This window comes from Hippoglossus stenolepis, chromosome 16 (assembly GCF_022539355.2).
Source record: "Hippoglossus stenolepis isolate QCI-W04-F060 chromosome 16, HSTE1.2, whole genome shotgun sequence".
Lineage (NCBI taxonomy): Eukaryota > Metazoa > Chordata > Actinopteri > Pleuronectiformes > Pleuronectidae > Hippoglossus > Hippoglossus stenolepis.
The window spans coordinates 17,926,938-17,947,400 of NC_061498.1; the positions used below are offsets into that span (position 1 = coordinate 17,926,938).

At 40.9% G+C, this 20,463-nt stretch overlaps 1 protein-coding gene across 1 annotated transcript in view; it reads left to right on the forward strand.

The window, feature by feature from the left end:
- Positions 1-20,463, forward strand: part of LOC118122865 (protein shisa-6) — a 75,062-nt gene that overhangs the window by 511 nt on the left and 54,088 nt on the right. The window contains exons 2-5 of the mRNA XM_035179765.2: positions 359-1,282; positions 6,405-6,562; positions 14,122-14,217; positions 14,648-14,716. Of these exons, the coding sequence (XP_035035656.1) occupies positions 720-1,282; positions 6,405-6,562; positions 14,122-14,217; positions 14,648-14,716 (886 nt within the window). The 5' untranslated portion in view covers positions 359-719. The remainder of the gene's footprint in view (positions 1-358; positions 1,283-6,404; positions 6,563-14,121; positions 14,218-14,647; positions 14,717-20,463) is intronic.

Consider the following 20,463-nt stretch of genomic DNA (forward strand, 5'->3'; position numbering starts at 1 on the left):
AACGACTAATTGCTCCACATATGCGTATTTTTTTAACCTATGTGCAATTTATGCAAGCTGATAGTGTTTGTTTTTTTACTTAAATATTAATATGTGTTATGTTTTAAGTGGAAATATCACAGAGTGAGATCGAACTTGTGTAGTTTTTGAAGCCGAGGAGCTCAAACCAAACCAGATGGAAACTTGGGCGCTGTCCGTGGTGCTGAAAGTGTTCTCCGGTCCAACTATCGCCAATAACCGATCCAGATTCTTTCCGTTACGTCTGTTTATTGATAAAGTTTCTCATTGATAGATGACCTAACCTTAAGTCCAGTTTGCCGACTAATGCACCGTGTATTCACACATCTCTTCTACGCAGCGTAACTAAGAGACACGGTCATACTCACGAACAACCGCTCATGGTAAAGAAAAGGCCAATTTCCCTGGAGGACATCGGGTCGTTGTCACGTCTCTGCAGCCCAAAAGCAAAGAAGACGCCTATTCAAAGCGAATTTCTGTAAGAAAACGAGCTCAGTGGTGGATGACAACAAAGTCTGAAGATACACAAGATGCGAGAAAGCTGCCAGTCAAAGTTCGTCAGTGAGAGCTCGACGCTTAAAGGAGCACCTGCGATGAAGAAACCCGCAAGAAGCTCCACTCGGTAAGAGGTGGAAGAGTGACGCTGAGAGAGAAAAGACAGAAGAGTGGAGGCAAAAGGACAAACATCAGCGCGTCCTCAAATGATGGGGATAAAGCACCTTCTGCTTCTTTTGATTTACTTAGACCCACTGAATGTCCTGTGCGCCGCCACCGCCAACAAGAAGACCAGAACCCCGCCGAGGAGGCCCCCAAAGGTGAAGGAGGTCAACGGCAGCACCACAGCGGTCCCGGCGGCCGTGGCCGTCCCGGGGAAGATCACGCAGCTCCAGGCTCCCTCGGTCGTCCAGCACGACACCTGCCTGGGCTACTACGACGTGAGCGGGCAGTACGACAAAGAGTTCGCCTGCAACAACACCGACCACCGCTTCTGCTGCGGCAGCTGCTTCCTGCGCTTCTGCTGCGCGGACCGGGGGAAGCGGCTGGAGCAGCGGAGCTGCACCAACTACAACACCCCGGACTGGATCAAAACCCAGGCCCCGTCTCCGGCGCCCACAGGTGACACGTACGACCCGGAGCTGGACCAGACCAACGCCACGGTGTACATCACCTGCGGGGTCATAGCGCTCATCATTGCCATTGGGATTTCTGCAAAAGTTGCCTATGATAAAGCCACCAAGCCTCCTCAGGAAATGAATGTGCACAGGTAAGATTGTTTATGCTGTGGGATGATGAATGAAAAAAGTAGAAAATAAATGTTTATTTCATCTTGTGTGAGGTCCTAGTGGGAACCAGTAGGTTTGAGCACCAACTGTGGGTAAATCTGAAACTTGACAGGTATTTCACACCTCTGAAGATGGTAGAGGTGATGTAATCCCATTTGTATTAATTTACACTGTAAAGCTTTATCCAAGGGTTTTTAGTTGGAGGCACGATCCACACATATGCCCCTGATGCAGTTTCAAGTGTGTTCATTCCAGTGCGTCATTATCATAGTATAAAATACCTTCTATAGTCTTAGCCTGTAGTGACACCGTATTCAAGGGAAAGGACTCACCATAATATGATTTATTTCCCCATCCAATAGTGTTAAAGTGAAAATCTAAGGGTGTGTACATTTAGCTACGTTCCTGGCATCTGATTTACAGAAGCCTACACAACTTACAGTTTCAATATCACATGTTCCATTCAGCCTGTGACCTTCAACACACGTCTCCCCAGAGCTTCCCTGTCAAAAATGTCAAGCTTGTATCCATTTTCATGGTACATGTCCCATTCAGTGTAGATGCTTGGATGGGGAGGGGTGGTATTTTATTATATACATTCAACCTCGGGTGGGATGGAACAAATGCCACTGAAAACCATAATCATGTTCATCCTGAAGGGAGCCGTCTCCTCTTCAATGACAATATTTATTTTTTTACCTTGAGGCGCTGAATTGTTCAATGAGCATTAAAGCCACATAAAAAAGACATCCTGTGGCTGATTCAGTCACCAGCTGCAAACTGCTAGAGGGGATATTATATATCCCACTGTCATCAGGACATCAAATGTTTTTCTTGTTTTGTATTATTTCATACAAGGAACTGCTGTTTCCTGCTCCTGCGTCCAGAAACAAGCAGCTTTAATCCAATAAACCAATAATTCCAATTCAACGGTTATGAGTTCTTCCGTGATGAACGACAACTGTCACTAGATTTTAGTAGGAATGTTGCTCAGTTGTGATTGGTGTTACCCGTCTTTGTTCAAGTGAGCTTCTTCCATTTCAAAACTGTGAGATAAGCACAAAGAAAAACAGAAATAATTTACTGGATGGATGAATACGTCTCTCATGTGGAGTAATTCTAAACTGTTTGCTCAATTATTTGGTGTCCATTTCCTGATTCCTTTGCCCAGAGAAAGAGGCTGTTTGAGAAAATACATTATCGGGGTCTTTAAAGGTGGATGAATCCTCTACCTCTCCTTTAATTGGATCTAAACTTCCACTTGGTTCCTCTTCTCATATTCAAATTTTAATGCTTTTACTTGTCTTTCATTTTGGGCTTCAGGAATATATGAGTGTCTTGAATATTTCCCATCTTAATTAACAAAATTGTCAGCCGGTTAATTAATCATAAAAACTGCATATATAGAACAGGTCAGCGTCAAAGTTAAAGCAGCAATGATCTTTGCTTTTAAAAAGGTACGTGACACTTTAATGTGAAAGGAACTGAATGCTGGGATGAGCCCAGAGAATATCCTCTAACTCTGTGGTTCCTGACACTGCTACAGAGCATTAAAGTGACATAGTGAAAAGATTTACTGATGTGGTTCAGTCTCGCCCCTTTCAGATGGTCATTTTCAGCCATAGGCAGCTGCTTTTAGTGAAGAAGATCGTACACTAACAAAGAAAACCGGTGCCAACACAAGCCAGCAGACAGACACAGTTTGAGACAGAACTAGTGAACATGTTGGAGCTAAAGAGATATATCTCTCACGAGTCCATATCTTTAAAAAAAGAGTGAATGTTATAGAAATACATTCTAACGTTGCTCCAAAATTCTTGATTTTTGAGTTTGACAAATAAACTTCATAGGTGCGTTGTGTTCATGGCTTATTCTCATTGCTCCCAAGTGGCCCAAAAATGGTTATTACAGGTTTACATTTTTAGAATGGCAGGAGAGACAATTTAAATATACAGTTTTGCTGTGGTCTGTTTCCAGGTAGAATCCATGCATTGGTTTCAATCTTATCTTATCATGAATGTCCTTCCACAAAGTAGCTACAAATGTGTTTGACTAGCAGCCTGCACAATTAAGATAAAATTGAGAAATACATACACATGTCCAAGCTGCATTTTGTGCAATGCATGCTGGGATATTCTCAATACCTGCTTCAGTGTAGATGGAAATTGTAGAAAGGGATGAACGGGTGTTGAGTTCGGTGTTGAGTCGGAATGAAATTCCACTTTTTTCCACCCACTGATAAAGACACTTAGTCACTGCTCTTATCCCAGCGTCACTTGAGTCACCTGCTATTATCCAAAGTTCATTTTGGACAGAACAGAAGAGGACGTCTTGTTTCTCAGCCAGAGCCCTGATGGTTGATTCAATGAAGATAATTGAGCATTGTTTTTGCACCGAAAATTTCAGTGCCTGTTGCTTTGAAAATGTGAAGGGAGATTACTCATCTTTCTCGCACAGAGGAACAAAGGAACAAGTTCATGATGGGTAAATGTAAATTCCAGATTTAAGCCCTGACTGTGACACACAGGATCTCTCAGATCGGCTATATATTAAATTCAAACTCCGCTTATCACTGTTAGTGCTTTTCTGAAAAGGTGACAATTCTCTGCTTTTATATCCACATGGACTTAAGCGTCTCCATAATACAGTATTGTTTTTATTTGAAACAAAAAAGAACATAAAATCTCCTCATGGTGCATTTTTATTTTCCATCTATTCTCTGAGAAATGAAGAGATGGGGAATTTTATGTCTTCTTACTGGGTCCTCTATCCTAGCCAAGGGGCGCACTTTCAAGTGGATCTGCTTAATGCCGTTTACTTCAGTGTGAGCTGTGGCCATGCGAGTTCGGAGAGGGGACGATTAAATGAGGAGGCATGGCTTCCTGCGTGCTCAATGGTGTCATTTCTTCTTTTTATGATTTGTTTATTCTCACCACCATTTGGCGCATTGAGCAGTCATAATGAGGTCTGCTGGAATAGACCTCAGAGGCTGGCAGCGGACATCCATGCTGACAGCTGTGACCAAAGAGAAGTAGTGGAACATAGGATTAGCTTTATATTTGGCAAGGGTGTGCTCCTTTTAAGTGGGAGGCTTCTTTGTTAATTTCCTGTGCTTCTCCAAAGTGATTTAGACTGATGGAGCACTGCGAGCAGACTACTGAGCTGCTGGCAGACCTTTGCTGTTTGGTCTGTGACCTTCACCAAAACACAAGAAATGCCGAGTGAGAGCTAAAGCCAATGATTTGAACAGGCCGTATTGATCACCTTCTGCAGAGCAAACTGAGACGCAATTTATGCCAGCTAGGTGAGGATAATGTTTTGGTCTCTGACTGTGAGACTTAGAAATTGAGGTAAAAGCTAGGAGGACTGAGAATGGGGAATAATAAAAAAAGCAGCAGAATAACAAAGTTCAATGTAAAAGATGCAGAAATATTCTATACAAATATGTTGTTGGGATTTGGCAATTTAAGCTTTGCAAAAATATACTGGCGTTTCCAAATGTGCTGTGCAATTAAAAAATAACAGAGCTCACTGGAAATACCAAAGATATGTTCAAGGTCATCGTAGCTTGCACACTAGAGAGCGCTAACGAGATGGTAGTCATAGTTTTGCTCTGCTTTTTCACAGATGATCACAATTTTTTAATTGCGCAGTCTAGAAAGATTTCCACCTTTTTAAAAGGGTAATGCTGTTTGCATTCTATACTTGGTCATGCCAATGGATACATGAAAATAAAAGAAGAAGCAACACTGAATATTTTCCCAGCCTCTTTGTAGCTGCCAGACCCAAAACCACAGTTTCCTACTGAAGACATTCATCTTTTAAAATGGGTCACAATTGTGACATTTCCTTAGTTTAATTCAATTTCTGTAATATTCATAAAATAACTGGACACTGTAGTTTTTAGCAAATAATGCTTAACTTGATATTCATACACATTTGATGTGAAAGAAAACATTCTCAGGAGCAGGACAGAGAACATTGTATTAAAAATAAACTAAACTTTGTATTCTGTGTAATAAAAGGGGAAAATATCCCCTTATGTTGCTCAATGATGTGTAAATAGTTTTTGGACAACAATAAAGCTCTTTGGCACAGCTGAATAACATCTACTGGGCTTGACTTTACACACACTCTAAATATATATTTGGATTTATTTGTTGTATAGGACTTGTTGATACGTTTTTTTATCTTCTTAAAATGCTGCTTTAAACCTGTAATGTTTATTTATCTGGTATTAATAAAACAGGAGATTGTTATCGATTGTGGCGTTCCCCAAGGATTGATTTATGGCCCAATGTTGCTTCAATTGACATTCATCTTCTCAATCAGGTTCTACAGACTAGGTTAGGTTTGGGCTTTTTTTCCCCTATAGATACATTTAACATTGTTTAATAGCTGTATGTTTTGTGATTTATATGCAGAGCGTTTTAAAGCACTTCATAATATGTAGATTATTTTTTTCCTTTCTTACTAAAACTGCTTACAAATGCTGGGCCTGTTCTTGCAAACTCTACCTCCTGCTGCACACGACATAGCAGCCAACTAGGACAATTCAAAATCAGGTCGCCTCTGTCTGTGAAAAAGAAGCGGCTAAAGTGTTCTCCTCCTGGAAGGGAAATGCTATTAATATGCAATATATCTCCCAAAGTCACTGAGTTATAGAAAAGTAGACTATGCACTGGCTGTAGGTTGACATTGACATTGTTAAATTGGCCTTTCATGTCCTTGAAGAAAATGCAAAGCCATCCAGCACTCCACCTCACAGACTGACCCTGTGGCTCCAGAAAGTTTGAAATGGTGTTGATGAAATATCACTTTTGTTTAGTGGGTTCAAAGGAGAGACGCAACGTTAACTTTTTATAAATGGCCCTTGAGCTCTGGTCTGGCAAAAATAACAGAACAGGTCTCTACCCTGCTATTGAAAGTCCCTTGCAACTGTTGCTGTAGTTAGCCTCTATGCTTTAATGGAACTGTGGCTAAATAAATTAGGAAGACCTTTAGGGGGCTGGCAAGGAGAACAAAAATGAAAATGTTGGTAATTGAAAATGGGAAATATTTCAGTTTAAATCTTTTCATTTGTGTTTTTCTTTTCATTTTTAGAGCCCTGGCAGACATTCTGAGGCAACAAGGACCAGTTCCAATATCTCAGTATGAACATGAAAACATTGCAGCATTTGACGGGTCACCCAAAGACGAAACACCGGTCAGAACCTTGAAGAATCATTACACACCTGTTCACACCAAGGCATCCAACCACGGTGAGTGACATTATTTTTATACAGATCAATAGCTCAGACTCTGTATGTTTGAAGGCCATATGACTCACCCTGTGTGTAGAATTCACCCCGTGTCCATTTATAAAAATCCTACTTAACTGGGGTGTAAAGCTTTCAGTGTGTGTCGTACGGAGAGACTCTCTTTGCTCTCTCGTCATCATCCTGTGATTGACATCCTCTGAAGTAGATAGATGGGCTGTGAGTCTTAAGCTTCCCTAGGAAGAAACGTGTAAGAACATATATAGCAAATTAAATGCAAAAGCCTAGATGAGTTCTGCTCTTCCACACGTTGTATTTACACAAGCCTACTCAGCACTGGCTCAAAATTGAGATGCAAATTATCATGTTCTCCGAGAGACGCAAGCTTTTTGTCCGGAGATAATTCTGTCGTGCAAACGCTGTTCCTCCTACTTTTATCCCGTCGGCCTCCCGATTCCTGCTCCAGGGATCAGCTCGTTTGCTAAGTGCCCTAGTATGGTGTCCCAGATTCAACAGTGTTATGTTTCACTCTCGTGTCACCCTGCCTCCACCCTCCTCTTCAGAAGCACCAGCACCCATCATGGAGGGAAAGTGTCAGAGGACCGCTGATATAGACCGAACTGCAGGATGTGAGCTGATTTTCTCACGTCTCTACAGCAGAATGATTTGAATTTAATGGTGTAGTGTTAGGAGAAACTACTTTTGCCTGTGTTCTGAAAGCCTAAGAAAAGTAGATTACTACATGGTCACTAATCCAGATGGTCTTCAATTATCTTCTCTCCGCCTTACGTTTGCTGTAATAGTTTAGGATGCAGTTAGATGATATAACCCGAATCACCACATGTGTCTTGAAGGTAACAATTGGGTCATTTTCCTTTCTTTATAACACAACTAGTGCAGTGTTCTAAGCCTTTGTAATGGTTTAGAACAGAGGTAATGCTCCCGAGCTTCTTCAGAATTATTCCTTGTATTGGTGAGTCCTCCTCAAACAGTTATTATTATACTATCAATATGCTTTCAGTTTGTATTGATTGTATGCTGGGTACTGTGTGGACATACCTGGTTTATCTGCAATCAAAATTTGATAGTCACTGTTTTTCATGAAATCATTTTATAAATGTTGAACTTATCGTGTGTCCAAACTGCACCAAATTTGGCAACGCACGTCCCAGGACCACTAAGAATACACATCCCAAGTTTAAAGCAGAAAAGCTGAACAGTTTTCACCTACATACAGACATATGCAGTATTTATAGGGTTCAAGATGTTTCCAAACAAATACAGGAACGCAGATAATATATTATAATCAAAGGTTTGTTTGCAATAAGCTGAAGCAGAATTCAGAGAAAAGGAGAAAAAAAATGGAACGGCTGAACGAACTATATCAGACATTAGTGCCACTAAGACTGAATTATCAACCACCCTACTTGTTGTTCCAGGCCCCCTGGAGCTATAAGCCTGCTGTAATTAAATTTCCCTCAAATTTGTTTGATGATTCTGCATGCACCACAAACATCATGAACTGAGTGTATGATCCCTAGCACTTGCATTATTACTTGTTATTAAGGACGAGACGGGCCTAGAATACAATTACTTTATTTTGCATCTATGGAATGTGAACAGTTTACTGAAAAATTACTAATTACTCGCTGCAGAAATATGGGCTCGATGTACCAGCACAACCTGGTTTCCACTGGTGTATTAATCTGGCCCGAAACCTAAAGGGACTCACACTTCATCCACAGAAAACACAAGAAAGAAAACGGCACCTTAATGGCCCAACGGTCCAACATCTTATCTGTTGAAAAAGCTGCAGGATCACGAAGGCAAAGACCGCACGGCAACGAAACCAAATAAATTGCAGCATGTTTTAAAAATCCGTCTCTCAAAACCACTCAAATGAAAACCTTTTTATGAAGCTCAGTTCACTTAGTGCGTAAAAATGGTTTAATGCACAGAAGAAGATTCCCTCCTGACAAATGATTGAGAACAGTTTTGCTGAAGTGCGGTGAATTGCTGTGTGCTCAACTTTTTAAAGTCGATGTTGTGCTTATTGTACCCCACGGTACCTTTTCTGTGAGACTCAACGTGGAATGAGGTTTACTCCTTTAATCACAAAGCCACGCAGCAGCGCTTTGCTCATAATGTGAAACACCCACAGAAAAGATGTCGTAATTGTCCAGCCTGTGTCGTATTAGCCCGCTATTGTGTGATGTGTGAACAGTAGCACGACACATTGGAAGGGTGAAGGATTTTGAGTGGAAAAGTCATTAGTGAGGGGGGGGGGGGCAATGGGAAGACATGACTCAGATTTAATGACAAAGGTATGAACATTTCAAAACAATGTGTAGAATGGATAAAGTTTAACACATTTATATGACAAATCCTGAATTTCACATGTCTTAAGCTGTTGTTGAGCTTCTATTACTAAAGGTTTGAGTGTTATTTTCAGTATTAACTGTGTAGTATTCGTGAGCTTTTGTGAGGACAAACTAGAGTTTTACACGATGGAACTGAGGACATTTTGAACATTTTGTAATGTCTTTGCTTCGTTAATTTGAGGTTGAAACAAAGGAAAACGTTTACTGAGTGCTAAAGGATTGAAAAGTGATGTCGAAAATTTACAATATATGTATATGACCTTATTGTTTATGTGACAGGTCACTTGACCGGATAAAAGTCAAAGCTGTATGCTGTTCACATTTGCAAATTCAGAAAACGTATTTTAAAGAAGGTCTTTTACTATATTACAGTACAAATTATACTTTAACTGAAATAAAATTGAATTTATTTTAATACATCAAAGCTAGAAAATTGAATAATAACTACTTAACATAGAACTTTAGAGATTGACGGTTTCAGTCTTTCAGTAATTACATTGTCCTTGTTGTTGTTTTTTTGAAAAGAAGAATTTCTCTATACTGCATGTTCACATCCCTAATGCAGTTTCCCTATAACAACAGTAATTGTCATTTTCCCTGCAAATTCTCCCCCCCCCCCTTTCCTTGACCTCTTTACATTCACCATTGATGTCAAGGATACAGATCCACTTCAGCTTCATGAAAAGGCCCTTAAGACGTCAGCTGACAGCTACAGCACTTCTCTGGTCCGTAACCATCTCACAGCAATATATAAGGTTTAATGGATGAAGAGGAGAAAGATAGATATGGATAGATTTATGGGACACTGAGCATCAACGAATATGAACGATATCGTGTCTAACCTGTTGATCACTTCTCTGTATAAAAAATGCAAAAATGGGGGGAAAAAAACCCGATGTGCAGCAATGGTTGGTTTCTCGATTTTCGACGCAGCAGTGTGTGATGTGAACTCATCCCACTTTGCTGTTCCCGAAAAGACATCATCCTCACTGAAGCGCTGATAGTGTGCGTCTTGTGGTGTGGATGGCTCCTCCAGAACTGTCCTATAGAGTGAGCATTATCTCTTCAATATCCCAGAGCTCCGTTCTGTTCTGTTCTCTCATTTTGTGCTCTAAAGTTTCTCTGTTGCTGTGGAAGTGGGTGACAAATGTCCTCCACACTTTGCAGTAAGGGAGAGAAATTATCTCTGTAGGACACTCACAGCAACTGGATATGAGATCAACTTTGGGATGACGTTTTTTAGAGGATGAAGTCCTGTTATGGAGATGGGTCTGGATGTTTCAATCTATCTGTAGAGCAGCAATTAGAGACATGTTGAACAGATGGACGTGTATTTATTTGAGAAAGCATATCTGCTGCCATCACAGCCACCAGGGTTATGTATTTGGGGGTTTTCACATGGCAGATCACGGATGTTCCAGATCATTCCTCAGGTGATGGATGGGTAGATCCTTATTTCCTCCCTTTGCTGGAGTTAGGAGCCTTTTTATAACTGTATGGTAGATATGGTGCTACAGCCAAGTAGCCTGTTAGCTTATTGGAACATAAAGACTAGAAACAAGAGGAAACAACAAGCGTGGCTCTGTCCAATGTTAACAACATGTTAAATCTCATGTGTTTCCTCTGCTCAGATGTGTGGGATTGTTTCCTGGATGTTTGCACCAGTCACCTCTCGGCTCCTTGCCAATCATGTGTAGTTGCCAGACAACCAGATGAGAAAATTGCTGCTCCCGTCCAAGAAAGAATCCCACACATAACCCCTGTAAAACCACAAGTTTCCATCTGTACATATGGGTTTCATGCATTAAACAATTAGTCAATATAGTCAAAGTAATGAGCAAATATTTGTCCAATATTCTGGGCTCTGTTGGTCCGATTCATTTACCCTCAAAGACAAGGAAAACAGAGACAGAACTGGTTCTTTTAAATACTCTACCCTTCTAAGTCAGAGGCTGGACTGGACAAAAACACACATGGTGAGTGTGTTGGATTCTGTACTGATGGTGCCTTGGTTTTTTGGAGCAAATCAACACAAATCGTGTAGTGGTTAAATTAACTTGAATGACCCATCCGTACTTCTGACCAACATGATGGATGGATGCACAGCTTTAGAAACCCACCTACCCCTCACCTTTCTGACGCCGAACAAGGGATGTCTGGACTCGACCATTTCTGTCATTATCCAGCACTTCATGCCATGATTACTCCTATTTGTGAAAGTGAGACAGGTATTTTTCCTCTCTCCCCAGCTCTCAACAAATTAAGCTTAGTGGCACTTTCAATGCGAACGCACAGGTGCAACATTATAGATGCTATCCCTGCGACCCGCCCACCTCCCCACCCCCTCTCTGTCACAACCAGGTTCTTACTCCACCTTCCAGTGGCACATTCAGTGCGACTATAAACACATTTGATTTCCAACCTGATCCGACAGCACGTCAGAACTAGTTCTGGGAAACCATAAACAAACCCTTAGAGGTGCCGGCAGGTCAATTTGGTGTTCTGTTGGACCAAGCCAGCTTCTCTACTTCCCCCGAGGCTCTTTTTGTTCGTATTTAAGGCACAGAGAGTGACACCGTACTATTTAACTATTTATTTAGGAGTTCCCTTCATTGGAATTAATAAGCATCCTATACAGAAAACTGCCACAGATCAAATGTACATAAACATAAATGAATGAGGTGTTGTACAGTTTTAAACAACTATCCTCGCTGGAAATTAAATGATAACTGTATTTGTATAGCACTTATCTAAACAAGGTTACAAAGTGCAATAAAAATAAAAAGGAAAAAATAAAAAAGGTAAGGGACCCATTCAATTCAATTCCATTGTAAGTGCCAAATCATAACATATATAGCACGAAACCTCTAGCAGAACCAGATTCAGTTTGGGCGGCCATCTCCCTCGACTGGTTGTGGTAAGCAGAGAAAAATGGAAAAGAGGGGAGAGAAGAGGGGGGGGGGCAGGAACAGTTGCGTAACCATCATATTTAAGCTCCGTCAGACTGGTTGTTATAATGAAAAATAATAATATTTAGTTGTAGCGTCATTAAGGTGTAGCGAAGACAGGTTTGTGTGGCAGTACTAAAGCCATGTGATGTGGTTGAGGTAAAGTTTTCCTTAAGGATGATATTAACTCCTACCCTACTTGACTTGAGTCTGGGTTTGAGTCACTAATTTGATGACTGTTTACTGTTCCCTAAAGGCCAATACAAAATATTTCACTCTCAATCAGGATATTTGAGTTTTTATCTCTGAAACAAAACCGTTTTCCCTTCATTCATGAACGTTCGATGAAAAGTGGTTATTCTTTTAAAGGGGGGTCAGGTTTTTTTTCATTGCAAGTGTAGATAAGGCGATTTTGATGAACATTTCTCTAGATAAGGGGCTTTAGGTCTGCACTGGCACATGGGAGCAATTTATGTCACAGTCAGCATCTTCTGATTTCAGCTCCAAAGTGGCGTCCTTGGAGCAATGCAGAGGTTATGAATCATCAGCATTTCACTTTAGGAGACATCGCACTGATACTATACTGTATCATCCACATAGACACAACACTGTGCTGTTAAAACAGTCACTGGACACAGGAAAACGTATTCATTCTTGTCGTTTGTGTATTTATTGATTTCTTCGATGGTCCCAAATGATCGACAGTGGTCAGGGTGCATCAGTAATCAGGTTATATTTATCCCCAGGGTTTGATAATATGAAAGAAGCCATGGAGCTGAGGCTTTAGTGCCAAACCTTGTTGTGATGAAGACAAGGCCCAGTGGTCCCACGTGGTTCTTCTCATTATGATAATTTGAAATGCTGTTCGATCGCTGCTTCTCGAGGCCCAAAGGTCTGAGTGATGTTATTGACTTTGAAGTGGTTCCTTGGAGACAGAGGCATTTAACTGTTTGCCAGTTAATGTCGAGTGAAAGGAGGAGATGTGATCTGATGAAGCAGCTCTACAGTTTCGGGATCTTTTTTTTCCCCTCAGTTCATCAACACTGTGTTCTTTAATTTCTTTGAAGAATCGTCTGTGATTGGCAGGACAATTGAATGTCGTCAGGGACCTTGTCTTGCTCCTTGTGTTCACGCTGTACTCTCAATTATAGCAGTGGTTCGGAGGAGCGTTAACAGTGGCGTGGTACAAATTGCATTACATTGTGATCCTCTCACGCCGAGGAAATCCAAAAGTGTGTATACCTGAGGTGTACTGCATTGCCTTCTTACACGTAACTCCCCAAAGACCTAAAAGGGGGTTAAATCGATTCTGAAATCAAGTGTAACAAAGCCAATTATCTTTCCCCTTGGTGGGCTAAAAGCACCGCAATTTCAGTATCTAATTAATTTAAACTTTTCCTTTTACTGTGAAGAAAGAGGAATGTTTGATAAACAGGGGCTGAAGCCTGCGGATTGCATCTCTGGCATCCTTAAGCAATATATTGATGAGCTGATGATCCCACCTGAGAGTCACTTTAGTCAGTCATACCATTTTAGCTCTGTTTAGTATTCTAGTTGTATGTGGCTGCTCTTTTTTTTTACAAAATGGCAGAATTGTCTTGGGTATGCAGTAAATATACTTCTCGGAATTAAAGCACAGTCCCCCCAGCTTCTAAAGTGGTGGAACTTTGCAGTTAAATCAGTTTCAATTTGTGTTGTTAGTGGATTTACACTTTCAACCGAAGACAGTTTGAATCACTGAAACTAATGGTCTGATGCTGTCCTCTCATTGTAGATCTTTTATGGATCAGAGAGCAAATTTAGAATCCAAGATGAAAGAAGCTATGGTAAAGTGTGAATGGCCACTGACTTCGGAAGAGTTTTTCCTCGTTCTGTTTTACCATGTCAAAAAAAAAACAATCCTCATTATTACTTCACAGAAAACCATAATCGACTCTCCCAGATAATGTAGCGACCCTATAGGTTTACGCTAAGTTTAGCCTTAGCTACTATTGTTTGTGTTCTGTTAGTGATGTGAAATCGAGCGGCAGCCGAATCAAAACATTTGAAACAATAACAACTTTGTGCTGCGACCTACGCGCTGATACGTTTGGGTGAAGATTGGGTGTTACCCATTTTAATGACGGTGCTCGTCTTTGTCCTCTGCAAATGTTTAACTCATGCTTGACTCGTGAAATCATAGCTTTTGAATGTTTTGCTGAAATTCTCCGCCATTTTGTTTTTGTCTTACCAGGCCACTATGGGAAAGAGAACCTTCGCAGCGGCGGCCAAGACATGCACAACTTCATCTCCTCCGGGTTTGTGACGCTTGGACGTGGCCACTTAAAAGGTAAATGCCCATCTTCATTATCTGTACTTCACAGTGCCATGAAAACCAACTTAGAAGTGATAACACGTTTACTGTCAAAGTGTCTGTGTCATGCTGTCATCCTCTTTCTGCCAAACGAGTGCGCAGTCTAATAATCGAAGAGAATGTGACTTTTTGTTTCAGCTCAGTGCAAGTTGGACATTATGACACATCGTGGCTTGAAGTGACATCTTGCAAAGTCCACGCACACATTTATTATCTATGGTTAAATCCACACTTCCAATGACAAAGTCACACTTCTGCACTTGACAAGCAGCCAGTGTGAATACAGCCGGGCACAGCCGTTGATTTCCATTCTATTGCCTTCCTTTGGGGATCTAATAAATCAGAAGCGGTCCTGGAGTGAGAATGAGCTGTAAACAAGAGGCCTGTTGTTGTTGTTTTTTTACAGCGCAGCACTCCATCGACGAATCGGGGCAGATGTCCTGGCAGGGCGATCTGGACATCCCCATGTCCTACGGTACGTTCGTCATGTTATTCAAATGTTCCGCTTTCCTGCTGGAGAGAAAAGCCACACAACAAGGCTTTCTGCTCGCACCTGATAAGAAAGCTCCCCCACACTACACACACACGCACACGCACACACAAACCAGTTGAGTGCCCTTGGCCTGTAATCACAGCACAGCACGTCATTGGTTGCAGGGTGCCAGAGTCATAATATTTTATTTATTTCTTACAATAGGTGGTTTTGTGAGCCAACATATTTCCACTGGTGCTCGCCCGACAGCAGGTTTGACTGAATGCAGGCAACCTGCAGTTAAGTTTTATTTAGGTGACTTCTGTGGAGGCGAGGGCGTCAGATATACAACAGGGCTGCCTTGATGATTAACAGTATGAGTCTAGGAAACTGATAAACACATTTTAGGGGTTTGCAAGGTAAGTAGTAAGTTTCAGACTTTCAACTTCCTCGCGTCCGCTCTGATTGAGAGCGACAATCTGGCATAATTGTATTTGTTTATTCAGTTATTGTGGGTTTGCGCTGCAGTTTGCACAGATCCGTCACAGTTTGAGTTTGATGGTGACAGCTCCCTACTTGATGATGTTTGGCTTTCTGTTCCGCTGCGGTGACGGAGCTGCTCATGCTGACGACCCAGTGCTTCTGTTTGTTGTCGAGGTCTCCAGCACGGCTGAGGTTTAAACAGGTTTCATCAAATCTCAATCCAATTTTTTCAGTCCACTCTGAATCCTGATTCTTTTGAATCCCTTATTGTGTCCACATGCACTCAACCGGAAAATGGGAAAGATATATGAAATGTTGATGACATCATGTATGGGATTTATTTTTCGCAATCCAAATTTGTCTTTAATCTTGATAATCAACAATATTATATATAATTATATAATTTCTGGCCATTTCGTCCAGCCCTTATCCATACACCTGTGGTGGAGGGAGAATATAAATAATTTGATGAAATGTACTGAAGTAAAATTAAAACTAGGCGGGGTCTAATCTCTCCATCCCGATTGGATAAATGAACCAATTCCCCTCTCGTTATCGATCACTTATATATAAACAATGTGAGCATTGAAAAATAGTAGTGGCGTAGAAAGTAGATATTTATTATTGTAAATGTAGTGGAGTAAGAGTGAAAAGTATCTGAAAATAAATCTACTTAAAACATGTACTTAATTAGAGTAACATAGTAAATTTACTTTGTATCATCCCACCACTGCCAAGTCCTTTTCCCAAACTATTACACTGATTGTCTTAATGTAATGGATGAATGAATGTTTAACTGGAAGATTATAGCAGACGCATCAATAGTACTTAGAGAATATTAATTTCCATGCAGGCTACACTACAAAAACAAAAACAACTGTCACATCTACTTGTGACCGAAGAGAGACAAATTCAAAGAGTATTTCTGACTTCTTTCGACTATCCCCCGGGTTTGAAAATTAAATTATAACGTGTTAGTTTCTGGGAGTTTTTCCAGCGTGCCAAAGCGATCGATGGAAGCCTGTCGTGAGTTCCCACGCTCTGTGCTATCAGTTCACGAAGGTCTCTCTTGTTAATGAGCTAGTGCTCCAGCTTGTCTAAGCAGTGCACCATCTGGGAGAAGACGGGCACTTTTTTTTCTTGCTTGCTGTAGTTTTGGATTCACATCAGGTTCTGCTTCAAGTGACAGAAAAAGTGCCCGGAGCCAAAAAGATGTTTCTCTTGAGGAAACTGTTTTGGCACGAGATGTATTTTACTAAGTTGATTATCTTAACTTCCAAGATTTTGAAGATACCCTTCCCCTTGCTTCTTGCCTTTCCTTACTACATTTCCTTGCTACCTTCCTTCCCTTCTAACTTCTTGTATCTCTGATTTCCTCCTTTCCTTACTTCTCTTCTCTATTTCTCTTTGTGTTTTTTCAGTCCTTTCTACATCTATAACTTGAACATCTCAAAGCTTGGTTTCGTTTCTGTACATGTTGAATCATGGTGATAGTTTTTTGTGCCACTATCTCATCTAACACCAATGACAGCAGCATAGGGACAGTGCCACTGGAAGACACGACAACCTTACAACTATAGACGTATAAAAGATTAATGATCCATCCCCGCTAAAAGAAAACTGTTAAGAAATTTGATGACTTGAACAAACATCAGTGTGATAAGAACTAACCGAAATGACAGAAACTATCTTTGAAAAATATTTATTTGACATGTATTTTGACTTTACTGCAGCCAGCCACCAGGAGACAATCAAGACACTTCACTTTTGGGGTGACGTCATGTCGTCATACTTTATTTACAGTCTATTGTTTCGTTTTCACAAAGGAAACTTCACTGGTAATTCTCACTGAAGCTTCAAGGCCCCAAAAACACACAGCCTGAATAGTTTGTTATAAACAGTCCGTGTGATATGGGGTATAGATCTGAGTTAACACAAGTTTTGTAATGGAAACTCTGGATCATATAAAATATGGTGTTAGTGAAAATGTTGAGTAGAAAAAGCAGCACCTGACCAGTCACCGTACTTGTGCTATCTCCATTGCAGCTTTAGCCACGACATGAATTTATACTAGAATTGCACTCAGAAGAGCGCATACCTCTGCCAAGGCTCAATGGTGCTTTTAAATTCAGTCAAATTTTACATGTTTATAGACATCGGCCATCTAAACCTTAATTTTCATCAAGATCATGAATTATTCTCTGAGAAATCAATTAAAATGTTGAAAAACGCTCTATTGCAAAATATTGTGGGTTTTTCCCTGACCCAAACTGCATCCTTCCACCAAGTGGTAATCCGTCCAGTAGTTTTTTTGTAATGCTGCCAACTAACAAACAGACAGATTCTGAAGAAAACATAACCTCTTTGGCAGAAGTAATAAGGAAATTAAGGAAATGCTATTTTTCTTGTTGCAGGTCAAAATACATGTTGGTTATATTCATATTTCACAGTGTGGTTCCACTTACTGACATTGTTTTACCGTCTTCTAGACATTTAACTCACCTTGTTTCACCTGCTTTAAAGAAATGACACACATTAATTCTTGGTGACACTTTACAACCCTTAGGCTACATTAGTGTCCCTTACTGAAGAAAGCAATGACATGAAATGCTGTTGTTAAGTGAAAGCACACATCACTTTAAAGTAAATATTTAACAGCAGGCTTGACGATGTCATCTCTCATGAACTGTACGATGAATCCTTTCGAACAAAGACTCATACTTAAGATGTTGTCAGAGGCAGTGACTCCCTCCCAACTGTACCTGTCGCCCTCCTTCTGCACCTATTAGGTGACAGGCTTTAGCGGCCTGATGGCGTTAGCTGTCACTTCAAAGCGGAGGTCCTGTCAGGCTCCATCGTACATGTCTGAGTTTAACAGCTGGCTGTCAGCAGGATTCGTGTACACACACACACACTCTCACACACACTCACCGCCTGTCAGGAGGAAGCAGACTGACAGATGTGCAGTATGTCACTGCTCACTGCGTCCCACCCTCGCTCCAGCGCTGCTGTGCAAACACCGCCCGTCTTATTCCTGCAGACAGCAGATCATATCTACAGTGAATGTGTCTGCACAGGTCATCTGACTCTGGGCTCATCATTCTGTTTATAGATGAGCGGTGTGGAGGAGGAGAAAATAGTGAAGTGCAGTTGTGGTACGGGTGATAATGGCAATAATATCTGGCCCACTAAATGATTTAGCTAATTTGATTTGACTATTATTTCAAGATAATGGACTGATGTGGACATGGGTGTCTCGGGTGCTGACCTCTCTCATGGCAGCAACTTTGTTTAAATCACTTCCTCTTTAGCATATTTTCTACTAAGCAACATTTGTTTTGTTACTGCAATACTTTATGTCGAGCTGAATTAGAGCTTTTATTTTGAAAAGTTGCGATCTTGGGTCTGACATTTGTGTTGATGGCTGAACAGACCTCTGATATAGCAGAAATGCAATGTATGACAAAATACATTTAGTTTTATCTTATGAAAAACATTAAATATAGATTGACTAGAACCCAGTTGATCTTAGATGCACAGCGGTTTCATTGTAGATAAACCAAGTAGGATGAGCACAAGGTTTCCTAACTTCACTTTGAACCATAGTTTATAAAAAGCTCTGCACACAAACAGTAACAACGTGACAGTATGTTGTAGAACTGTTTGAGGAGGACTCACTAATGAAGAGGAATAATTCTGAAGTAGCTCTGGAGCATTAACACAGGACAAGAGAACAGCCCATTCCAAACAGGCAGGTTTAGAATATTCACTGCACTAGTCTCTTCAAACTCATAAAATCCAGCATAATCTATTTCCTTTCCTCCCTCACATCTCTTGTTCCCCTACTTCTTTCCTCTTTCCTTTTGTCCCTCCCTCCTTCATGCCTCAGACATTGCACTGTTCACTCACAATACATTTATCAGGTAAATGTTATTACCAATAACTTTATATATAATTTACACCTTTCCTAAATTTTCCCTTGCTTTCTTCCTTCCCCACGTTTTTTCCATTTTCTCCTCCTTTCCCCACCTGCCTTTATTACTCTATCCTTCTTCTCTTCTACAACTCGTACATCCTTCTTTTTGGTTCTTGAAACCATTTTTATTCCGTCCAATGGTAATTGTTAATTTTTTCTTATCACCATTCAATGGTTTCCATCCTTCCTTCTGTTCACTCCTCATCCCTCTTATCCTCACTTCTCTCCTTCCTGCCCTTCCTTATTCGCTCTCTTCTTTCCTTTTCTCAACTGATCTGTAAAACATCAAATATGAAGGAACAAGGTTTTGACTATTTATTAAATGTAAATATTTGATTATTTCTACAGCACATATTAACAGTTCATGACAATCCAGGTACGGCGTTAGATTGTATTTGAGTGATTTCATATTAGTGTGCATTGAAGACTATTTATTTTCACTGCGTAGTGATCAGGCTGCTTTTATTTGCACACACCGTGCGCCTCAGATAAACACATTTACATTCACATCCACTCCCTGTAAATCAACTGTTTTCTAAGACAAACCACGTCTGGGTACAAACGGCTGCGACCTCAAACTCAACTGTGTGTGTCTGTGTGTAACATTTCATTGTTTGTGTAAGAGCGTCGTAGTGAAAGGAACAGTACAAACGGTACAGACGCGAATGTACGTCACGGACTAACAAGCTGCTAAACAAAGCTCCAAATAATGTTGTCATTAATATTCATGCACCCGTGATACGACACAACACTGTTGAGCTTTGTGTGAATCCACAGAGACGCACAATCAACCGCCGCTCGAGTGTTTGGCTCACGCGGTAAAGTGACTGTGTGAGGCCACCGCCAAGGCTAGGAGAGATGGATTTATGTCTGACATCAGTGAGCGCTGGGAGAGAATGGTTGTGTTCGCTGGCCCCCGTCTGTCCGTCTCTATACTATTGTCTGTGGCGAAGCGGCCGTTTAAAAGCCCCGGACCCGAGCAGGTTCATTTTGATGGAAGCCAAACAGCTGCCACAGTAGATGTCTGAGCAGAATAAAATTCCTAAACCTGAGCGAGAAGCTGAAAGAGTTGCGAGATCAATATCTGCCTCCTGAAGCCCCTAAGTGTTAGAGAGAGTTTGGTCTTCTACAGGATCGGGCTGCTGTTATTACAGGTTTTTTTTTCTTTGCAGCAACAAATCCTGTTATTATACCAAAACCAAAAACAACAATACCGCCTGACTTCTCTTTCCTATCTCTGGCACTCAGCTGCCGCTCCGCTGGTTCCTTCTTAAAAAACTCAAATCTTTTG